This window comes from Cyprinodon variegatus, unplaced genomic scaffold (assembly GCF_000732505.1).
Source record: "Cyprinodon variegatus isolate N-32 unplaced genomic scaffold, C_variegatus-1.0 Scaffold404, whole genome shotgun sequence".
NCBI classification, from domain to species: Eukaryota; Metazoa; Chordata; class Actinopteri; order Cyprinodontiformes; family Cyprinodontidae; genus Cyprinodon; species Cyprinodon variegatus.
In genome coordinates this window covers 296,681-321,731 of record NW_015150857.1, presented here as the reverse complement: position 1 = coordinate 321,731, position 25,051 = coordinate 296,681, and the positions used below count along the sequence as shown (strand labels likewise).

General features: G+C 38.8%; 1 protein-coding gene across 3 annotated transcripts in view; it reads left to right on the top strand.

The window, feature by feature from the left end:
- Positions 1-2,127: 2,127 nt before the first annotated feature.
- LOC107093035 (single-stranded DNA-binding protein 3-like) overlaps positions 2,128-25,051 on the top strand; it is a 45,838-nt gene continuing 22,914 nt past the window's right edge. For 2 of the 3 annotated variants that reach the window (XM_015387839.1, XM_015387837.1), the window contains exons 1-4: positions 2,129-2,364; positions 13,212-13,284; positions 15,310-15,371; positions 18,245-18,329. In XM_015387839.1, coding sequence (XP_015243325.1) covers positions 2,309-2,364; positions 13,212-13,284; positions 15,310-15,371; positions 18,245-18,329 — 276 coding nt within the window. In that variant the 5' untranslated portion in view covers positions 2,129-2,308. Of the gene's footprint in view, positions 2,365-13,211; positions 13,285-15,309; positions 15,372-18,244; positions 18,330-25,051 lie in introns of all 3 variants that reach the window. The other variant, XM_015387838.1, reaches the window with a different exon arrangement.

Below are 25,051 nucleotides of genomic sequence, written 5' to 3'. Positions count from 1 at the left end.
AGACCTCCATTATTTGAATGTCAGCAGACAGCAAGAAGCCTCCCAGATCTCCAGATGCATTTGAGATATCAAAAAAGTACTCCAGAGTTTTGTTCAGCATGGAGGTGAGTAGAAAATGAAGGCTAATCATGTTTTGGGTGTACTATTCCTTTAAGTCTTCATACGTTATACAATCACCCCCAACAAAAATACATGAAGCTGTTGATGTAAGAAAAGCTCCTTCACTGTTAGACTGTTGCAAACTAAATGCACCAGCAAGCGTTATCAGAGATCTTTCCTCCCAGCAGCTGTAAGACTCTATAACATTCACTGTTCCCAACAACCTCAATAAGTTGTTACATTCATGCAGATTTTTGCACAGTTTCAATCTTAAGACGGGCATACACTGTATAATTTTTTTGCCCTTTTCGGGCCAATTCTCCAGTCGTGTTAGAAGTTTTTTGATCGGGCCTACTTTCAGCCTGATAGTGTGTCATGTAGCTTACAAGGGGTAACGAGGGCCGATTAGCAGTGGTGTGAAAAGTACACACATTTGTTACTTAAGTAGAAGTATAAATACTGCAGTTTAAAAACATTCTCGTAAAAGTTGAAGTATCAACTTTACGTCTTTACTCAAGTAAAAGTAAAAAAGTATGTGCTCCAAAAACTACCTAAAGTATAAAAGTATAAAGTAACCTTAAAAAAAAAAACAGCCAGATGCCACTATATGAATTGAAAGCTAAATTTTTCAACTATTTTGAAAAATTCTTTGAGATAGGGCCAAGGATGAGGGAGGTCTCCTGATACGCTCTCGCCTGTGGCATAGACAATTTGCTTTTGCAGTTTGAAGAACACCTGCTTGCTTCTGATGATTTCCTTTAGCTAACGATTGAGTGTTTGTGTTATATGACTCATCCAATTACTCTAGTTTTCACTAGATGTGGATGGAGCCAATGATCTGCATTGGATGGCGCACATGACGTGAAATAAATATTTATAAACATAAAACTGGAGCCAAGATTAACGTTTGTTTTAAAAGTGTATGGAATAGAAAGAATAGATATTTGTGTGAAAATGTAATGAGTAGAAGTCAGAAGTAGGAAGAACAATAAGTAATGGAGTTTAAAGTATAGATACCTAAAAATGTACTTAAGTACAGTAATGAAGTACAAATGCTTTGTTACTTGACACCTCTGCCGATTAGCCTCTCACGACCACCTCCTGATCAGGAATCGTGAGGTCAGAATCCTGCTGTTGAATCAGAGCTACAAGCCGATTTACCATAACTTCGAGCACTGTGAATATGCAAAGTTCTTCTTCTTTCTCTTCTTCAAGATTGACAAAGCCGACCAGCGCCATCTCTCGACGCTGAGTCTGACGTGCACATTTTGCACATCTCTGATGTTGCTGCTATCTTTAAAATGTCCATTACTTTAAAAATGTCCACAGCTTTATATTGGTCATTTATTTTCCAGGTGCACAGTATTTATATTGATAAAACATTTTACAGTACAGTATTTTATTCTTTTATTTTTTTACTCTTCACTAATATTTTATTTCTAACACATTTGTGATCATATTTTTCTGTAATCTTTTTGCTGCTGTAACACCAGAATTTCCCCGTTGTGGGACAATAAAGATATTTTCTATTCTATTCTATTCTATTATAGAGCCGGCTTTGATTATGATGTCAGTTTTTAATTAATTTATAATCATAGTATCTGATTTTGCTGGTGGAATTCCTGAATTAGCTTTGATGTAATTTGTGGATTAAAACAATTAAAATAAAGGCAGTTATTTTATGTTTTGAGTGCAGAAATGCAAAAAATTACAGTGAATTAAGTCCTGCAATTATGTTGTGATTTTTTCATACCACTGTTAAGAGAATTGGCATTAAACGTAACAATTTGTGAGTGTTACTGAGGGGAAAAAAAAGACAAAAGTTGCATGGAGGCCTGAAGGGAACTTGAACTTGAGCGAAGTCTGAGCAAACTTGGACACTGTGCCTTTAAGAAGCCCCCACCGTCTCATAACAGGGGGGGCGTGAGCTGAATCCAGGAACAGCGATTGAAAAAAAAAAAAAGCTCCACCACTGGACTGTTTCAAGTTCCCCCCTCCGGCTGAAACCCTGCCTGATTTGTGGGCAATGTTGGGGATGTAGAAGAAAAAAAAAAAAAAAAAAAAGGAAACCGGAGCAAAGAGAGCGTAAGGAAGGGAGAGATAGGGAGACAACACTAACTGGGTAGCTATGGAGATAGTAGGTTATCCTGGTCGCTTTCTTTGACAGGTGTCGAGTGGGATAAAATAAAGTCCGAGAACAGCCTCCAAGATGTACGGCAAGGGTAAAGGAGCTGTGGTCCCCTCCGATAGCCAAGCGAGAGAAAAGTGAGTAAATTATCGCAGTGTCACAACAGCCAGTGAAGAGAGGAGTGTGCTAGCTGGCTAAACTTGCTAACTGATGTAAAGCTGTTCACCAACTTCAGACTCCATGCATAAGTTGCTGCTTTAACTTTTAACGGCTGCTGCACGTGAAGCTGAGCTAGTTGGTGTTTTTGCTTCTTCTTTCGTGTGTTTTTGGAGCTCCTTCTCGTCTCTCCTCCTGCATCATCCAACTTGCAGGCATGTGTGCTAAGTTAGCCCCAGCAGCTAGCTCCACAGCCACTGTCACTCCTGCTCTTTAATTGTTTTGTTGCTCTTGTACAGCTCAAACACTCTGGTAAAGTTGCACCACTTTTCTTTCTTTTTTTTTTGTACACGTGTGCGCGCGCGCTTATTAAATGCTATAAAGAGCGTGGATGTGTCCCACTCGAGTTCCTTCTCCCCCCCACACCCCACTATGGGGAACAATACATTTGGAGTTATTGTTGCTGCGCATTAGTATTGGATCTAGCTGCCTTTTATTGTGTGGGTTAAAAATAGGATCCAGCTGTTTTGAGTGGGCTTTGTTACAAACTAGCGTGTTCGTGGCTTGTTCGCAGAGTAGATGCGAGTCTGATCGCGCTGGGTTGCATTGTATCCACGCGTGTTTTCGTCCCGCTTTGTAACTTTTGTGCCCCCCTCCCTCCTTCCTCCTATCAGTGCAGACCTCCTGACAACCAGAGCTGTGCAAAGCTCTCCATTCTGCAGCCCGGAATAGGGGCTGATCTGAGGGGTCTTTGCAAGGCAAGGGTAGCTGCAGCCCCCCTTTTCTCTCAGCCCCTTTGTCTTGCATGCCTCAGTCTCGCCCAGAAGATACGTGCAGGTTCCCCCTTTTCAACACTTCAACAAGATGAATTGCTCACAAGTTGACCTTAAATATTATTAATTAAATAATCAGCTGTGCATTAGCAGCCAATCAGGATCCACTAACCTGGATCCACTTCCTTTTCCAGTCAGCCATAACCATACTTATCCCTCAATGACTGCTGTTAAACTTTGTGTTGCCCCAACTTTTACTCAATGCAGGTGGAACTGAGAGTTTGCATGCCAATCAACGAGCACCTCCATTTAATTTATGACTTTTTATTCTTTAAGTATTCTTGTTTTCCTCAAAGCTCTTCCTCCTCTCTGTCTTCATCTTGCTTCCCTGCACCTCATCCCTCACATTGCTGTTGAATTATTGAGACAGACCGAAGCAGCTGCTCTCAGCTTTGCATCAAGAGCTGAGAGGGAGGGAGAGCGAGCTGGAGAAAAGAAAAGTGAGATGTGGTGGGCCGACTCATCCATGTTTAAAGAGGGGGTTTTGTCGCGAGCCCCTGGGCGAGATGTCAGATCTACTGATGGTGCACACCGTGGGGGGAAATTTCACTCTCTGTGGAAGTTGGTGCATGCATTGCTCCCTGTCCCTGGAAGTTTTGAGGGAGAAAGGAGAGGGAGCGAAAAAGCAAAAACATTTAAACTTTGCAACCCTTTGCACTTTCCTATGTTCTACTACTTTATTTCTGCACTTTTAAACCCGGCTTGCTGCTTCGCTTTCTGCACATCTTGCAGAAAGTGAATTTTTCTCCTCTCTTCCACTGCTGTTGTGGCTCATCTCCTCAAACTTCTCCTCCTTTTCAAAGAGCCAGCTCCTGAGCTTTAATAATGCAGCAGGCCAGGTGCGTGCACAAGCAGCCCCTTATACAAGGAGCACACCGACGATGCCACACATGAAATTTTCATTGACAGTCTCATGAAGGATTGGAGGGTATCTGCAGCATGATCCTGTTTTCCTCCAAACACAAGAATGAAGTCCTTAAACATTTCCTACTGCAGGTCAAACTCCCCTCTAAGGATGCTCATGTATCAAGCTAACCCATAATCCTGGTCTGTGCAGGGAGGTAGTATCAATACTTGAAGCTTTTACTGTATCGTCAGGCTTCCTGTGAGCTTTTGCCGGACATTTAAAAAAATTCCCCCAAATCGCTTTAAACCTATAGGTGTTTAAGTCAGATTGAAAACCGGTGTGTAATGTCAGTGCGTGCTTTGTAGGTAACTAATGTGTGCGCAGGCTTCAGCCGGACTGACCTGCAAGTGGCAGTGACTTACACTCTACACCAGCGGTCAAAGAGAGCTCTGTGACCTACAAATTGCTGGAAACCTCAGAAAGTGGTCAGATTCCCCCGGCTGCAGTGGTCAAGTTTTTGTGTCTCAGCAGAAGAGGAAGTCTCCATCCTCTTGGGTTTATTGGTCATTTTTTTAATAACTGCATTTAGGAGCTATGGTTTGTGTTTTCATTGGGTGCCTCAAACTAGTTATGATGATTTTCAAATTAGCTTTTGAAAGTTTAAGTTTAAGTTCAGAATTCAAAGCAGCTTCTTTTTTTCTTTGGTTGCCTCTAAGTTTGCCTGTTTATACATTTATTCTGCAGTTTTAGCATTGCAGTGATCCATATGTGACACAAACACAGTTTTAAACTTAAACTAAACCTCAGTTTCTCAAAGTATTTGAACGTTATCTGGTGGATATCTGATTCTTTGATTTAAAGAGCTACTAATGTGAGTTTATCTTTAAGAAGGATAAACAAAATATCCAATGTTAGCCTCCTAAGTGAGAAGCATGTCTTAAACGTGGGTTGGGGGGTTGGACGGCTGAGATATCATCCTGTTGGAATCACCGGCTCAGTGTTTGCCTATTCATATCTTCTGCAGACTACATTTGCATACTAACAATGTATTTGCATACTATTGGTAGTAAGTACGGGTCAGGCTTGGGTCGTATGTGTTCTAACGCTCTGGAGCGATGTTCATTTCTCCTCCTATGTAGCATCATCAATCAGCAGTCATCTCATAAAGCTTCACCTGGAGCCTCAGAGAACCATTGTCTTACTGTAACACAGCAGACCGTTATTTAACCTTTTTTAAAGGCCTGTTTTGTGGTGTTTCCATGTTAGTTTTAGTTTTGAGTTTTAAGTTGGAGGAAGTGGTGCACCTGTGAATAGAACGTTGCTTCTCCTGTCAGCTGATGTTGTGATTTGCCTTGCAGATCATATTGCGTTAACGACTCTCTGTTGGAGTTATAAGGTTAAATATGAAAATGGAGCTATATTGCTGCAAAACATGGAGTTGCTTCACCTCAGTGCTGAAGACAATACCTGTTCTCGTGGATATGTTGGTGGGGGATGGCTGAGCATTTCTCTTTCAGATGTGAGTTAGGGTTAAAGATGGAAAATTATAACTCTTTCTCCTCTTTCTCTTTTGTTTGGTTTTATGATTTTTTTATTTTTTTCTAAAGAGGGAGCGACCCTGCTGGGCACAAGAAGGGTAAACATACTAAATAAAGTGATTTATAAGAAGGTTAAACAAGGCCCAACACTGAACTCTATACTAATCTCCTACTTTGAATATCTTAGATGAATAACGTGCTAAAAAACAATGAATTATTTGGTTTTGACCTGATGATAAAAGCTTTTCCAACTCTTTTTCCGTTTTCAACCCTGGATCCATCTTTTTTTTAAACTGTAAATTCTGCTAAATAGCTGTAAAGCTCTTTTAAAAAGTTTGGTAGAAGGACTTTTATGTAAACTTTCTTTAAGAAAACCTGACTGAAGAGCTTCACTTTTTTGACCCACTCTTTACATTCCTTCCTGAAGAATATGAGTCAAAGTTGTAAGCAGGGGTTTAGCTGCAGAGGCAAGGGGAGGGACAACAGTAAAATATTATCATGGTTTCTGTTTTACATCATAAAACAGTCTCAGATTATCTATAATATTAGCATTTTAACAATTAGGTTAGAAACCACAAATTCAAACATTGTCCAGGCTTGCTGTTATTAACTTCCTGTACCACACTTTTTTAGTTTTAAGTGGTCCAAACAAAATGTCAAAGTAAAGCAGTTGACAAGGTTTCTTTCCTGCTGTATAGGGCATAGTGATGAATCGCCCCTTCTTCACCTGTTGCTGCTGCAAACATATTGACTACACTTCTCCCTTTTTTTACTAGGACACCTTTCCCTGAATGCAAACATTTCCAATCATAATAAAATAGGGATAACCTGATAACCATAACCAATAATTTCCCATTTCTGGTAGCTGATAACCAATAATAAGCTGACAGTTGCTTTTGTAAATATCTAAGGTAAACTGATACACAAGTAAACTAAATAACAGTAAATTTGCTTGATTTAACCAAATTCAACTTGCAGCAGTGTTGTTAAAAAAAAATCACCATAAATGGCAAACTCTGACAACTTTCAAACAATGAAAGGCCATTAGAACTGAGAAAATGTGAAATGAAGAGTAACTTGAATACTGCAACATTGCATTTCCTCAAAAAATGGTAAATGAGACGTGCAGGTGATGCAGTGGTTAGCACTCACGACACATGTATGGAGGTCTTAGTCCTTGACGCGGGCGACCTGGGTTCGAATGCAGCCTGTGGTCCTTTCCCGCATTCCTCTCACCCTCTCTTATACCCCCTTTCCTTTCAGCCTACTGTCGAAAAACCGAGCCGCTTTTGGCATAAAAACTCTAAAAAATAAAAATAAAAAAATGGTAATATTAATTGAAAGAATATAGTTTGTCTATCAAATATTGTGCAAGTTTTTACTTTGCTCGGTATGACTAACGTTATACATCCATATGTGCATTATGAAACTATGTGCTTTGCAATTTTTCTTTTTTATCAAGCAGAGAGGGAATGCGTGTTGTTGTATAGCCTGATACATACCTGGTTAACAAGTGTCTGAAAAGTAGCGGCAGCTGGGTACTTCATAACGCGGCTCCAGATAGTGCATTAGCTGCCATTAGCTGCCGAACGCTTAGGTCCTCTACGAAGGAAAACTATTACTTCTGTGATTTATGTCGCTAATCCCTTTAGCTTGTGATCGTTCCTGTTAAACCATTTACAGTCATCATATGTCACGTCAATGGTTATCAGTCCAGTCAGTTTGCAGGGTTAGCGTTACCACAGCTAGCAGTTTCATATGATTTCCACACGCTGTCACGGTGATGGTTTTAAGTGACGTATGACATCTTGGGGGGGGTTATTGCTGCTGTTTAAGTTTTCCCATTGTGAAGCTTCTGCTAAACATGTCTTGCATTCGGTGAAGGAATGATTTGTCTCAGACACGTTGAAGTGAGCCCACATGGTGGATGGTGACGCCATGTTGTTTTAGTGTCCTTAATGCAAACACAGTAATGTGACATCACTACATGTGACAGAGGGGGTGTAACCACAGGGTGAATGACCAGAATCAAATAGTTTGTGAAACTTTGATTATCAGAACATATATGTCATAATAGTCCATTATCGGCCGCTCCAATATGTCACAAAAGTTACGGTGGGTTGGGGCTATTGCATCATTTTGGCCAAGCTGCGTACAGGACCTTGGGACTTGGTCGCACTCATCATGTTTCTTTGTTGTGACACAGGAATAGCAAGTTAAAAAAAATAGCATTGACAGTTTTATTTTAAAAGGAGAACAAAGTAAGTCACGCCTTGAACTGTTACCGTATTTATCTCAGGTTTTAATTCTATATTATGGCTTTTTTTTTATCTAAATGAGGAACAAATGTTAAAGATGGTGTTAATAAAAATGTAATATAATATATTGAATCCTTTTTGTAGTATCAATGTGTGCAGAATCACATCCTGGGGTGTTATATTTGGTAAATAACAATATTTCAGTGTTTATTCATTAAGATGAATTTGTAATCATCATATTTGGCCGGTTCGATTGTCTTTATGCCCACATTTGATATAGATCTTATTGACCAAGTTGTAAAGGTGAGAGATGGAAGGATGATGAGTGGAAATTGGAGGAAAAATTGGATTTAAAAATCATCCCATAACAATGATCTATAAACAACTGATCTGTGTCTGTCTTCAAAAATATCTGGTTTATATCTACATAAAGTTAGTAAAACAAATCTTTTGTTATTTTTAAGGAGATTATTTGAACATTACGGTTTTATCTGTGTTTTCTCTGTGTGTAAAATTAAAGCCATGTTGATGGAGACATTTAATTAGCGTTAATGTCAATGATCAGTCCTATTTTCGCTCAGCGTATCAACACGCCGTGGTTTTGTCGCAGCCATGTTTCAACCTAGCACATAGAGAAGCAGATGTGTTTTCAACAGCTGTAAATTGAACCTCTGAACAAAAGAAGATCTGAAGAGCAATCGTTGTTTAAAAGCAAAGAGTACAACAGCCTGATTATCTCCAAACCATGTTTCATTGATCAGCTCATTGACTGCTGATGGGGACGATGACACTGAGCTACTGTCCTTCTCATTAGGACCTTATTGGCCTGTCAGAGGAGTGTCTGCTGTGGGCACACGGGGCACCGTCATATCCACACTCCGGGTCGATTGATGGACCATTAACAGCCTATTAAACATGACTAAGTGAAGGAGTTTGGAGTACAATGTTGGGCCAGTGGGGGTTTCCCTCTCCGTCTAATAAGACTGGTGGATTTTATTTTGTTTTAGAGTTGTTGGGCTTTTTTCTAATAGAACTAATTTTAAAAAGACAATGATGGTCTGTCATTAGAATTAGCAGGTATGCTGCTATAAATGATTAATAATTATCATTGTAACAGTGAAGGGGGGAAAAGTATTTTTTTTTTTTTCTCTCTCATAATGGTTGTCACCATCTGTCGGAGTTGACCTATTTAAAGAGATTATGTTCTTTAAAATGTCTTTAAAATAATGCCTGTTAAAGCCACATGACAGAAACAAAGCTCACATTTTCACCCAGTGTGTAAAATATCGGGACCGCAAAGAACTGATGGATGGGCAATGCATTGAATAAAGGCGGTGTAAACTCCATATCCGATTTAATGGACATGCATCTATTTTATGCCCACAGCTAATCTAGATTTCAGTGGTAAATATGGTAAAGTTGAACTGTAAACAGGCCCCGTTGACAGTGGGGGGAAGAACATTTGCTAATGCTCTATATTGAACAGTGATGTTTTCATATGCTCCTGATGACATGCAGCTGTTTGCTATATGGAAGCAGCGACGCAGTTAGTTTGGAAATGCTCACATGGTTTTTCTTTCAGGAGCTACAGTAACATCCACCAATGCTTTCTGTTTTTCCTTTATTGTTATTCTTCTTAATAACAATGGCTGTACTGATTGCAGCTTACTGACCTATCTTCAATAAGTGCGATTACGATTTTGACCAATATCTGTTGCGGTCCTAGATCACATTTAGCATAGGCGCCCTGGTGGGGTAGGGTATTTTTCTTGGGGGTACAGAACATAAAGACATAAAAAATTTATAATAAAGAGCTATTTTGAACAAAACTACATTAAAAAATAATACATCATCAATAGAACATCTAGAAGGGAATGCAGAACACAAGTATTAATTCTACTCAAAGGGTTTTAATTGTATTTATTTTAAGTGGGACAGGTCCAAAATGTGTAGATATTTACCTGTAGTTCTGATGCTAACGTTGTCATGAGATGATTCTGCACCAACAGGGATAGTAGGTTGAAATAACCTGAGACAGAGCTTTGGCATTGCTAGATGCTATTGCTGAGAAATGGCTTCTTCCCAATACAAGATATCTCAGATTTAAGCAAAAAAAAGAAAAAAAAAAGCAAATGGAGCGTAAATATCAGCCAAGTTAGCATTAAGGCCAATTTATGCTTCTGACGCATAGCCTCTGCAACCGTCAAATCTGTCCCTGTGCCCGACCACGCCCCCCACGCAGAGGTTCTGCAACCGTTGTCGCACACCTCAAAAATATCCTGACTACCCATCAGACGGTCGCAAACGTGTGCAGACGTCAAGCTGAAGTGCGCAGACAAAAAGCTGCTGTGATTGGTCCTTGGTATGCCTTTCCGGCTGTTTGTGTGGTCATTCTTCTCGATTCGGTGCCGGGGCGCGTCATTTTTAAAAACCGAGGAACAATGGCTATTACGAAAGGTTAATCAAGGAGGTTTGGAAGTAAAACCACTTGTACGTTGCCTCAGACAAATTATATAAATAAATATATCCTGTTCGATGTCTAGCAACTCTAGATCCATCTACGTGACCGTGATATCTTGCAGATGCGCCATTGTTGTTTTGGAAGATAAACACTCCTGACGGCGCCACCGAAGTTCTTGTGACCATCCGCCGAAGTTCTCGTGAGTTTTCGAATGGACTCCCTCTAGCACTTTGGCGGGAAACTGCTGTGCGTCCCTAGAAATTCCAGACCGACGATACAGAACCATACCAGCAAAACTGGTTCGCAACCAGACCCAAGCGACATTTGATGTGTGCGGTTGCAGAAGTATAATTTGCCCTTTAGCAGACCGAGGAGGGAGAGAGCGCCACTTACTGGCTGGGAGAAGTTCAACATGTAGCTAACACCTTTAAATATATTAAGTAAGTTACAAAGCAGATTATCTTTGGGGACCAAGGAGCTGTGAGTTATAGACCCCTGATCTAGCAAAAGAAGATGAAGATTCTACCGCAACATGGTTCAGGCTAAAAGTTAAATGCCTTAATTTTCATATCATTGTTAAAGTAAAGCGGTAAAGGTAAGACATGAAACCGGTTCAAGCGACTAGTCGGTTGCGCTTTATGTGACACTAAATAAGGAACCTATTTAGTGTTATGTCTTCAGTAGAAGGGCCCTAACAGGGTCCAGGACTAATTCTGTGAGGGCTCTGACCCCGCCTATTTTTTTGGTCTAGTGTTATGGAATCCCAGTACACATAATATTTTCCAACCTAATTTTAATGAAAAAAATGTGAACGCTAACTATTAAAACAATATAGACTTCATTGCTTATAAGGAATTACTTTTAAATATGAGCCTTGATAAAGGTTGATTTTCAGACCTTTACAGAGGTGGATAAGATTTGTGGGTAAGATCAGTTTGGCTGATCGGTGCACCTCACTAGTAATTAGTCCCTTCTTTATTCATTTTTCTTAAAACATGCTTGTTATAAAATGGTTTTATTTGTAGCTCCTCTCAGATTTAACCAGTTAAAGTTGATGCTTTATTAGACTTGTACGTCAGAGATGAGGTGCCCTTTGCATAGTGTGTTTGGTTACGAATATGTATGATGCAGAGGCGTGTGTGACGAGGTATACTGTCACTTCTTACTCGGGTGAGCCATAATCTTTTTTTTAAACGTGGTCCGTCGACCCATTCATGATTCGTTTGATCTCTCTTTCACTTGTTTGGACTCATCATTTGGTAATAACCCATCTTGTTAAGATATTTTTTTGAATTAATAAATTCACCAAAACAAATTTCTGCATCTTTCTGTTATCTGTTACCAAATTCTACCTAAAACGTTACTCTGCAAATTATAGGAGTCTTTACGTTTCTGAAAAATAAAATATGATTTGGTAGATGTAGAGGAGTGTAGCCTAATGGTTAGGGCATTGTGCTTGAAATCCAGCGGTTCTGAGTTCAAGCCCCACTCCCACAGACAGCCACTGTGGGTCCCTGAGCAAGACCCTTAACCCCACACTGCTCCCTGAGCGCTGCACAATGGCAGCCCACTGCTCCCTAAAGGGAGGGGTTAAATGCAGAGTTAATTTCGTTGCTTTGTACATGTGGCAATGTAATGACAATATAAAAAAAAAGCTGGGTTTAGTAGCAGCCATTACTACTTCTGCAAAAAGTTATCTAAACACAGATAATTATGGATGTATAAATCATAAATGTGGTGTCACTGTGTAGTATTGTAGTCACAACCGTATTTGAGTTTTCCTGAGTTTTTACTTGCTTCTTTTTTCTAAAGCGTAGAAGCCAGGGGATCTGATGAGTTAGCCATATTGCAGCTTTTAGTTAATATGTATACAACATCAGCATACATCATACTATTATTTTATCATGTGAAATAAATGTGAAGGCTTGATCAAGTGATATTTCCCAAACAGAGAAAACTTAACATCAGATATGAGAACAATCAACCCATTTCTTATTAACCACATAAATCACATAAACTTTAAATAGAAGCAAAGTGTTTCTTTATTTTTTGCAAATGTCAGACCAGTTTCCGATCAGATGTTAATATCGGTTCGCCGTTAGTCAAAAAACTATTATTGTATTTTATCGGCCGACATCTCAAATCTCTTTTCATGTTGATAGAAACACAAGTTTCTGTAACTCATTGGTTAATTTTATATGGGTCCGTTGTTGCACGGCAATATTACTTGATCAAGCATTTTCTTATACATTGTAATATAATCTAGTATGATCCATACTAATATCTCTTTCAGCCATTTCTCAAAGCTGCAATATTTGTATCGTATTGGAAACAAAAAGGTTGTATTGGGACACCCCTAATCGATATTGGATTGGTGCATCCCTAGATTATTTTGAACCTGTAGTCCTTAAACGCAGGTCAGGTTAAAACGATGCACTTAAACTTAAAGTCCTCTGCTTTTTAAAAGTGGAATAAAAACCTCCAATGTTCACAAACCACTTTAAATCAGCTGAATTTAGCGTGGCATACTTGTGGTATTTGGACGTCTCTAAAAGTTTCACAAGTTAATAAGTAATATAAATATAGCAGATTAGTACTGCTGATATAAAGCTAGTTTCAAAATTGTCTTTTCAGCTTTTTTTTACATGATTTGATAATTTAGCTTTCAGTAAGTTATATCTTCCTCTGTGTTTGTCTTAAATGCTTTATAAATAAAGTTGGATTTATAATTTGTGGATCTTTGAAATAAGACTCCAGAATATTTTAAATTGACTATATGGGGGGGGGGATATATGTTTTTCATCTAATTATTTCTGAAAGGATATCTAATTTTTGCTCCATGCGATGCAAAGATGAGACACTGATTTAGGATTTCTTTTTTCTCTTTTCAGGTTAGCCTTATACGTGTATGAGTACCTGCTACATGTGGGAGCACAGAAGTCTGCACAGACCTTCCTGTCTGAGGTAAGGCTGCATCTTTAACCCAAGCCGTTTCAGCGGGTAAAAAAACGCCCTGCTTCAACTGAATGTTCAAAGTCCTCTTCAGTTGTTGTCTTTCGTTGGAAATCACCTCTGCTTTAAGTTCAGGCGTCTCCTGTTGAAACATGTTACCTGCAAAGTGGGCCCGACTTCTTCTGAAGGGATAACAGCCTTTCTACATTCCTCCGTTTTAAAGGAGATGCATGCAAATTTGCATTCTTTCAGGTTTTAGCCTCTGCATAGCAGGAGAAACCCCAGCAAGGGCATACTTAAATGAACAAATTACATCTTGTCAGCATTTATTCGAAAGTACCAACCAGATGCTGGTAATTTGGAGTGAAACTAATTAACCTGTTATCAGCATGTGTGGACCTCTTTATTAACCCAAAACTATTGAACAGGATCATGAAGTGGGAAAATGTGGGCAATGATCTCGGAAAAGACATCAATGTGGAAGAAAAGTGAGAAGCGATTGTTTAGTGGGAAGGATTATTAACAAAAAAGAATCATTCAAGAACGCTACTGATCCTTAATGGACGGATCGATCAGCCATTGATTGAAGTCAGCCCTGTTTTCCTTTTAACGTCTCCAGCTTTAAAATCAGAGAAACACAGACAAATCAAAAGTTTTCTTCTTTATTTTGCTTGTTGATTACATTAATTATTGTTCTTTAATACATTTGATAAATGTTGGAACAAACGGTAGAAATGTTTATAGCAAATGTTCCATTTTCTGGTAAGTTTCTTTTTTTTTTTATTTGTGGTTTTTTTTATTACTTGTAATTGAGGAATAAAAAACATGTTTGCGCCAATGAGTCTATTAATACTATGTTTAGAAGTTGATCTCATTTAAATCTGTTTATTAATTTAGAGCCAAATTAAATCACATTTCTTCTAAAAAAACAAAAATATAAATGTTATTCACTTCCAGTAACATACCTTATGAGTTTTAATTAGTTAGCGTGCAATAAATCTAAAAAAAGAAAAAGAAAAAAAAGCTGCTTATTGAAACCATTAGTGGGAAGTTTTTTCTGAAGGAATCTGCTGACTTAAATCAAGTCAATGACTTTGCAGCTTTCCTTCTTCCTAAGAAAGCATATGGAGACAGTGGAAAGGAGCAACGGTTGCTTAATGAACCGAAGGCTTAAGGAATGTTTACAAGGAAAATTAGGAAAGTTATACGTAAGCAGCTCCAGCTGGACTCAATAAACCAGACCAGCGTCTTATAGAAGAACAAACCAAAACACATTTAAAGTATGTTGCAAGATTAAAATGATGCATAGTTACCTCAAGTATTGCTGCCAGAAGTGGTTGCTAAAGCTGCCCAATTATGTCTTATTGTGGGTTGGTTGCTAGATGAGCCCATCAGCCCTTTTTTTTGGCCCATCATCATGCCCACTCTAAGGGCTGTAAAATATAAAAACAATTATTTTCCTGAAGGTTTTTATGTAGAGTTAAGGTTTTGAATCCAAACTGAAATGACCGATTACCCCAATAATACATTAATGCTAACATTTTTGTCTTTGTTTTTTTTTTTTGGGTAGGTGAACATGTTGGTAAATGGGCTGACCAACCATAAAGATGAAGGTTCTTGGTCCAGTATTTAAAAAAAAATCCACATATTTCAGTGTTGACCTTCAAATTGCTGATCAGAGCCCATTAAGAGACAATATGATGATTTTCTTTTTGTTTTAATATTAGATTTAAGATTTTAATTAATACGGTTTCTCACAAAAGGTCTGGTTTTTACTGTTTTTAAGCAGTTAATTCAAGAGTCTAAACTTGACTCCTCATTAAAGCATTTATCTAGTTTCTTGTACTTAATCTGGACTTATTCATGTTTTTTAGATCTCCAACTTAAATAGTCAAGCAGGAGATAGACAGAGCCAGAATGAAGCCTGTCGTCCTCTTAGTAGCCAGTGCTGATTTTAGAAAGCCTGATTATATTATCTTAACCTGTGGAGCTGCAAACATGATGCCATCTGCTATAACCTTCCTCTTTTCTTGGCAGATTCGATGGGAGAAAAATATTACATTAGGGGAGCCACCTGGATTCCTTCATTCTTGGTGGTGGTAAGTATCATTGTCAGATTATCCTCATGCAGCAGATTATTTCTGCTTTAAACAGGTTCCTTTTAAAACAAGTGACTGAATAAGCAGCCCCCACATCTTCTAAGCTTTGTATCCCTCCTCCAAGTATGATTTTGTGTCCTGACTTGCTCTCATTTATCACTAAAACTGTAAAATCCAGAACCAGTGGCTGAATTTTAGATTAAAATCTGATCTGCAGAATGTAAATAAGATCATTTTTCTCCACAAAAGTAAAAATTACTCAGTTGGACTGAGAGTCCAGCGTAGCCTCAGCCTTTTACTTGACCAGGCTAACCGAGGCCCTGACCCCCACCATTCTCCCCTTCTTCTCGTCCCCTCCTCCCAGCCCTCAACCTTCACCGCCGTTTCTGAAACAATAGACCCAGATGGTTGGGGGAATGGACCCCCATCTTTGCTCCTCCTTCTCCTCACCCTTTGTGCGACCCCCCCACCACCACCACCCTCCGACTTTGCCCCCTTTGTTCTCATGGGGAGAGGGCTTTTTAGCAGATTAACCCGTTGCATTCCAGCTTTCTTTGTGTCACCTCCTCGCCTCCTCCTGGTCGTTTCTCCCCCTCCATCAGACTTGACCTGCCGGGTCAACACCTTAAGCCCCATCAGCATTTTAATGCCCTGTGGGGTACAGTGCTCTAAAATATTTCTAAATGTCATAAAAAACAGACACTTTAAGATAAAATCACATTTACATATATAGATTTTTAATCTATTTGATTATTTTTTTTATTGAAAGTGTAGTTTTGATAGCTTTAATGCTACAAGTGGTTCTTCTGATATTTGTAAGCCAGTCATTTTAAATTATTACACCAAATTAATAAAAGGCCTTAATAAAGATGTGAGTGAATTTAACAGTCTTATAACTAAAATATGAGTAACGACTATCCAGCAGTTAAACAGAGTTCCTGTGCAGTCCAGGAACATATTGTTTCATTTGTGGTGTTAATTACAAAAAAGGGAAACCTTTGGATTCCCATTGATTTCCTGTTTTGAAAATGGCAACAAAAACTTGCCTTTTTTTTTTTTTTTAGGCAAAAAACAAAAAATGATGCATACAGATAACTGAGCTCATCTTAAGGTGGTGATCATTTATAGTACAATGTAATAAAGCTATATGAAGGCCCACACACATTGTGTAAAGAACAACAATCATAAAGTTAAACTAAACAGCAAAAGAGCAAATTTCTGCTAAAATGGAAGAAAATACTTTGCAGTTATTAATAAACATTCAGGTTAGAATGAGACATGTTCCACTTAGAGTGAAAAGCAGCATTTTTTCTTAAATTAAACAATAAACTAAGAGGAAGTGATGTCGGCTCCAAAAAGATCAAATCAAACACTTTGAATATGTTAATATATGTTTTTAAATGTTTAGGTTTAAATTATATTTCCTACAGAAGGTTATTTTTAAAGCACGCTGTATAATTTGGGGGTTCGTATTTTTTTTTAACTACTTTTGACAATTGGATTGGATTCTCTGGAGACTTGAAGCTGCTTTTAATTGAAGAGAATTTTAGTAGTTAAAGTTACGCTTTCCATTTCCTAAAGAAAATGTTTTATGAACGTGTTTATTTTCAAAAAATGTAATTTTCCCAAAATATAAGCATCAATTTAGTGCATGAATATAAATCAAAACCGAAATCTGTGATGCTCTGACCAGCAGGTGGAGGTCGCTGACTTTAGCCTTTTTTCATTGAAACAATGGCGCTCAGTGGAATCAGTCGGAACAATTTTATTCTCTGTTTTCCGGCCTTCCTGTTATCTGTTTCAGTCCTACTAAATTCGCTCCATCATGAATTTGATGCAGCTTTTCCAAGGCAGCAACTAGGAGTTTTTATATTCTTTTAGAATCTATATAAGTTGAGTTTGCTTTGCTTCCATGACATAACGACCTGGAAGCCTCATAGAAATTGGATCATTTTAACCTAAAAAATTAACAGAAAAATGTAAATCCTGCCCATGTAAATGTAACAGCTACATACATGCAAAAAAAAAACCCCAAAGGATGTTTTGAGTTTGTCTAGGAAATTTTTATAAAATTTTTTTTTTTACGTTCCTTAATTCTCTGGAAGCGGGTGACATGATGTTCAAACGTAGCATAGGAATGTATCATCCAGACAAAAAAATAAGTATTGCCCTCTCTTTTTGCTGTGCACTGCCAGCAGCTGGCTGAAAGAAGGGTGATAGACTTTTCTCTTATTAGATAGACAGTTCATCTGTTTGGGAGCAGAACAGATTTAGATAAATAATGTTTTTTGCAGACTGCAGCCACCAGATGCGTCCATCTAAAGAGGCCTGCTGATTGCCCCTCTCAGTATCTGTCTTGCTGTTCCAGTTCCTTAATAGTGTTATTGTAAAATCAGTGCTCAGAAGGATCCAGTAAGAACCTCTCAGTCAGGTGTTTAGCACATTTATTAGCTATTTAATTAGCCTCTCTGCTCTTAGATGTAGCAGTAAAACAAAAACCCATTGTTGATGCATGTTGATATGGACAGCATGTGAGTTTAGATTCGTTCACAATAATGCAGTGTGGCGTTTCAGGGCTGAGCGTCTACATTTGCCACTCTTTAGTAGGACATGGGTATAGGCAGCGGGGATGAGGTGCTAGTGTGATAAAACAAGTATATGTGTGTATTTTGAGTGAGTGAGAGGTTGATCGAGAGGGTGACACTGGCATTGTGTCCCTCTCACAAAGATGCTCAAGTGCATAAGAGGTGGCCTGAGAGGGCTACGGAGATAATGAAAGTGTGTGAATGGGATATGATGAATAGCTGCTACAACATGTGCTTGGATCACTCTGTTTGCTAACCTCTGACCTCTTCCTTCCCTCTTTATTTTAGTGTATTCTGGGATTTGTATTGCGCAGCTCCAGACCGAAGGGAGACATGTGAACACTCCAGCGAAGCGAAGGCCTTCCATGACTATGTAAGTGACAAGTATGGAATATCTGCTGAGGCCGGGGGGCAACATGTAGCTAGCAGGTTCTTTAGGGATATTTGCTGAGGTAAAAGCATTTAGACAATTCTGTTTTTATTTGTTTTGTTGCAACAATTGGAGAAATCAGAAATGGGAAACTCTTTTTACTATTTTTTACTATTATTTCTAAATGACCCAGAGCCCTGGCCCTTTTTGTGACTTGTAGGACTATTTAATGAGACTTGAACTACAAAAGTTTAAGAGGCCTTATAATCAAGTTTCCTATGTCTTTGATTCTCTAGCAATGAGCAGGATGTTCTCACCTTATTTATTTCCTGTTAACAATCACACTGTTTATTTTTGTGATGGTAGGACAGTAGAGGTTCTCTCTGTGGAACCAGGTTAAATCTACCTTCAATCCTCATGTTGAAAACATGAGGATTGAAGGTAGATTTAAAGGTAGATTTAAACATAACGTCTGACCCTTACACATATTGTTACCCTGATTAAACAACAGGTTAAGGATTGTTCCTAGAAATTTACCTAGTTTTAAAAATGTAAACAGTTAGCTTTGTATCAAATTAAAGATTTATCAGATCTTCTTTGCACAATGCTGCTGATTTTACACATCTTTAACATTGGGGGAAATAGAGACTGATGAGTGGTAGCGATGGAACGAGGGGATGCTATCGTTTCTGAAATGTCTCACTCAGCCAGAACCTGTGAATTCGTAAGCAGCTAAAGATCCAAAGCTAGAGCTGCAGTCTAGTTTATAAAATCATGGTTTGCACGACTTCTACTTATTCACTAGTTTTATTGTGGCCATTCAGTATTTTCCTCCTAATGTGAGCTTCTCACATAAAACCAGGAGTCTCCTAATTAACTTAGTGCTGTGGAGAAAAAGCTACTTTTTTTCTGACTCTTATCTGAAACATCCAGGATCTTTGCATCTTTTTCCTTTAAACTATCTAATGGCTTTGGCTGGAATTGGACAAACTCGGTGTAGAAAATATCTACATCTAGATGGTGATGGGTTGAAAATTTTCCTAAAGTGCCTTAAGGGATAAAAACCCATAGAAACTGAATAAATGTGTTGTGTTTTATGGCTTATGGTTATTTCACATGATTAATTATTAACTAGCCCCTTTTACCTTAATTTAAACATTTTCTCCTTATTTCTGGATTTTACGTCCTAAGTGTATAATGAACAGGAATTTAAGAGTGGACAAAATCACTGCTTATCTGTTTTCAGACAACTTTAAATTAAGGAATACACATTTGGAAGCTATGCTGTTAATAATCTAGAGTTCTAGTGGTAAGTGTAAAAGATACACAATTGCAATGGAGTTGTGCTGCTCTCCAAAAGTCAGAATTCCAAGTGGCAGACCATACAGCTTCTGCATTCAAGATGGCTGCTTCTTACCTCAACAGTAGTAAACCTTTACTACTTTGTTTTCAGCATTTAGTCAGTCATAAGTGTACAGTTCATCTTTTATAAAATGAACTGTTTTGATACAGTTTTTGTGCAGAAAAATACTGTGTAGAACAGTGGTTTTTCTATTGTTCTTGTTGCAACAGTGGTTGTAATGGCTATGAGGCTATAAGGACTCATGTCTCTTATGTGACGCCTCACCTCAGAGGTTAGATCACCCCAACATCCCAGTTCTGGTGTAAATAGACCATCATTGGTTGTCTAATATGTCACATAGTGAAATAAATGGCCCATACACACCCAGTTTCAACATGTTGCTGTTTCACAACTTGTAAAACATAACGATTCAGACTCCTGCTGTACAAAGTAAATGTTCAAAATTTAAATGTTCAAAATTTAAAAAACAAAACAGAAGTGAAGATCCAGTTTTTCCATAAAGTTCAGTCTGTAGAAGAGGAGAAATACCTCTGGTCCACATGTTAGGAGCAAAACAAACCTCGTCTACATAAACATTGTTTTTTTAAGTACTGCAAAACTCTGCAATTTTTCTGTCAGAACTGATTTGGACTTGTCTATAATCGGCTGATCAGTCTAAGGTACGCCCCAATGCCAAAGCATTGACAATTATGGGATTTCAGATCATAGTTCCACATATAAGGACCCCCCTTTATGGATCGCTTTCATCCCAGTCCACCCTTGAAATATATATTTTTTTTAATATCCACCTAAAAATGCATTAGGCATTTCCCCAATACCTAATATTCTCTGGTTGAGCACTCTGTTGTGGTCTTCAGGCATGCTGTCCAAAAGCATTCAGTGCTTCAATAAGAAGTCATTGTGAGCCATCCTCTACATGTTATCTGCATCATTTATGATCTGCCCATAAATGTATTTCTGCAATTAGATGGACACTGGAGAATCATAAAGCCTCACTGGTCTCCCTGCAGCCGAGGATTGCTTACGTCATCTCAGTACTTCGCCATTCGTTCCGCAGTTTCATCCATCGGTCTTGTAGATTTCCTCATGGGGTGGGTTGTCTTTGACCTTTTGCTCCATGTTGAAACCTTTTAGATGCTTACAAGGCTTGAAGAACACGTGTAGATCTCAGACTGGTAGCCGAAGAACAGCTGATTTCAGAGTGCCAGATTGTTGTTTCAGTCATTCCTCTGATCCACTTCAATGTGAAAGAGAAGACTGTGCTGCTGCAAGCGGCTTAATTAGAGTCGCAGTTTTAAAACCAACAGAAAACAAAAACAAAAAGATTATCCTTGGTCTATTCCTTAAAGTACAACTCTGATGTCAGCATACATTTTTATTTAGAAGAAAATGTAGATTAGTGATTTTAGAGATTCAGTATAACAGAACGGATTATAGATAGAAGAAGGTAAAGGTAAATAGATCAGCCAGCTGATGTATTTTGGGTCCATGTTATTTTTTTCTTTTTGTTTTTTCCTGCATTGGCTGACATGTGCATGCCTTGGCCGATTCATTAGTGCATTCATCAGCCATGGCTTGAGATCATATGAAAAAACATGAATCGCTGCCTCTCTCTATTTGCAATTAACTCCTAATGTTTTGTTTGATTTGTTAATGTTTTTTTTTTTTTTAATCTAGCATTTTTTTTAAAACTTGTTTTAATCATTGTGTTATTTTTTTTTTGTCATGTAAGTAGAGGAATATCATGTCAAAAGCAATATTGGCTTCAAAAGTGTCCCCAAAAAATCTGTATAGGGTAAATTCACTCTGTATGTTGTGGGACTTAGATTTTTAGATTTTCCAAACGCAATAAAAACTAAAAACTGGGCGTTAAATGACCGTAGCAAAACAGTTGTGGTATTTTGTTAAAGGTTTTTTAGTGAATTATTATTTTTTTTTTTTTATTTATTTATTTTCGTTACTCTACTTGCTGATAAAGAATCTTATGCTTCTGAAGAACAAAGTCGGTTCTTAAATGGGAGAAATGTTTTCACTCGACTGTAACTGTATGGTTTTATGTGATGTCAGCTGTTGTCTGTCTTCAGTCTGTCCTGTCCGGCCAAGACTGCGGGCGCGTGCGTATGTACTGTATAGTGTGGGGAGATAATGGAATAGAGTTCTAATCCGGTAATCCCAGCACTGGGCCGAGGCTAAGCCAGGGATTTGTGTGTGTGTGTACATGTGTGTTTGGTGGTGGTGGGACATCTCTGGCAGCCTGCCCATAAGAGGGCGGCTGGTCTCACACCATCCTTCCAGTTAAAACTGTGTATAAATGTAGATGGGCATGTGACATGGACGCTTGCTGTCTGCTCCCTAACGGTGATAAAGCTCAGAGACGGGACCGGTTTAATTTTGGCTCCAGCCCCCCGAGGCTAGCCTCTGAGCACAGGTCCTCTCTCTGCTGGTTTCAAAAGAATGAGCCAGTTAAAGGCAGCGCCGGAGGAAGAAAGAAATTTCACCTCTAAAGAGTTTTAGCCCTGCGAACTTGCTAGATGGCACGCTGGCATTAAAGAAACACTATCACTGTTTTCTCTGCTGGATGCTGAGCTTAAGTTACTGTTGAGGAAACGTCTGCAAAGGTTCTGCTATAGTTGGTTTTAATAATTGAAAAACCCACAGGGTTTAATTTTAGGAAAACATGACGCTGGTTGATTCATTTCCTTATATCAAAGCCTAATCTAATCTAGAACTTTTTAGATCTAATAACGTTTGTTTACCATATTAGATTTATATAGATATTTAGATTTTGTGTATGTATTAATTGATTTTTTTTTTTTATCAGATTGAGGTTTTGTCATTTGTTAAATGTTACCAATAGCACCTGTTAAGCATCATCTGCTATATGTAATATTAATTTTCTAATTTAAGCATTATGCTCTAACATGTGGTCTGTTTTTAGTTTATTTATATTGAGCCAAATCACAACAAAACTCAATTATCACATTCATGTTAGACTGTATAGACTCCAGGTCCAAAGTCCCTTCATTCCAGTACGATCCAGCCATATTTTCAGAATCTGATGGAATCACCTGCTGTGCAATTCAGTCCCAGTTATGACCCCATTCAATCTATTTTAGTGCAGTGAGTCAGAATTATCTATCTGAGGAAGCCCAGCTGCTGCGATCCGATCAGTGACATCCCTTGCAAGCATGTGGTGACAGTAAAGAGAAACTACCACTTCTTACCTGTATGTAACCTCCAACAGAACAGGAAGGAAACACATGGGTGCTGAGCCAGGTTTACTTTCTATAGGAATTAAAAAGAATTCCCCCAGGGGTAATATCCGAACAACTTTATTCTCATCTCCTTGGTGTCACGTACAACAGTTCGATGTGACCACCATTCATCGCCGGGCAGTTTTTAAACATACGCAGTAATAAAAACTGATAATTGCATGGCCATGTGCGGCAGACATCCGCTTCCAGTCTGCCTCGAGTAAGGAAGCCCACTGAGGGAAGTACGCCCCAGTATGTGAGGGCTTAAGTCAGCACCTTGAAGCAAAAAAACTCTCCCTTGACCATTTCCAAGGCTAGAAACAAAGGCTCCACTTCATAGGATCTACCTGTGGCTTAACTACAGCATCCCCCTGTTCTCTCTCCATTCTTTACTAAGGCTAAACTAACTCCCACTCTCTCGTCTTGACCACACCTCCACTTAACACATAAACACACGGCTTCCCCTCTCATGGTCTCATGGCCTCCCACCACATTAGTGGCATTTTTCAAAAATTTGTCTCTGAGGCAGGCTATGTTGTTACCCGGGATGAGTTACATTTAAGACCCTTCGCCATGATTACTATCTATAACAAAGAAGAGCAAGCAAAGCTTTTTTTCGAATGTGTGTTAATAACTGAAGCAGTGGATCAAGGAGAGATTTCTATGAGGAGGAGAAAAAAATTGTACACAAAATCAGTGGCTTTGTCCAAGAAGAGAGACATGGCTGCTTCCCTGTGCAACGATATTTGGATCATTGGCTACATTAAAAGCATCAATCAGGAAAGAGATCAAACTAGACATGGGAGTAATTGGTCCGGCAATCCTTCTGTGGGATAAAGACTCAATATTGTAAAGTTTTGAATTCTCCGGTTGAGATTCTTCAGCTCTCTAAGGAGTTATCTTTAATGCCAGGCAGAGATGATTAAATTAGCAAAGGACTCACTTTTACTGTTTAACCCTAAATTCTGATCAATTCTGACATTACTGATAAAACGCAGTTGGCTTCTCCAGCTTTGGTCCGGGCTGGTTATTTGTTGATGAGATTCCCACTCAACACTCACTTAGTCCCTTGGGATGATCTCCTTAAAGCTTATAAGCTTTGTACCACACCTGACGTTAACAAGCATCCTAAGTGATCCGATCACAAGAGAACAGACCTTTGTTCACCTTGGCATCAGAATGTGCCACCGGTGACTTTTAAGTAACCACTTCTGATTGGATCTCTGATCTTTGCTCAAAGAAGTTAGTAAACGAGCAGCTCCGAAGACGACCAAACACCCAGGACCCTAATTTCTTTATGTGTCGTCTGAGGGCAAGTTGCATCAAATTATTGATCCTATCCACATAAACCTGATATTTTAATCCCTGTTAAACCTTTATAAACCATAGTTCATTCCATCATGTTGCTTAATTTTGTTTTCCCTCATTAGCCGAAAGCCCGGTGCAGAAGAAACGGCTTTGCAAGGAGACCAGTTGCCCTCTGGATTAAGGAGGAGTCTGTTTCCTACCGGTGTGGAGGCACCTCGGTTTGAGACAGGTGGTTCATCAGTGAGCCTTGAAGCACACACTGCTGTTCTTTGTGCTTTAGGAATGTGCCTTATACAACCCACACTGTCTCCAAATGCCGCCTCGAACCTGAACATAAAGCTGTGTTTGTCAGCTGAAAGACGTAATGCTGCCCGTCAAGGCCAGATATCCATTCAGTCTGATGCAAACAGAAGACAGCCACAATCTTTTCTTTCCATTTTATTTTTGGACCCAGATTAAAACTAAAGCCTTTCATGTCATTTTTCTTTATTTACATCATCACCCCCTTTGTTTTTTCCCGCTCTTCCTCTCTGCTTCCTTTTTTCCCTAAATTTTGCATAATTTCAACTACTTCACAACTCGTTTTGCACTTCTTCTTCTACCAAATCATAACTCTTACCCTTTCCTTAGCACACCAATCTGCCTCTACTTCTCTCATAGCTTATCACTTTGTACTTTCCTATCCTTCCCACCGACCCTCATCACCACAACAGCTACCTGTGTTCCTGAGAAGATTGATCGCCTAATCTGGTGGTTTACCCACTATGCCCTGTAGCTCTAATGAGAGGACACCAGAGTAA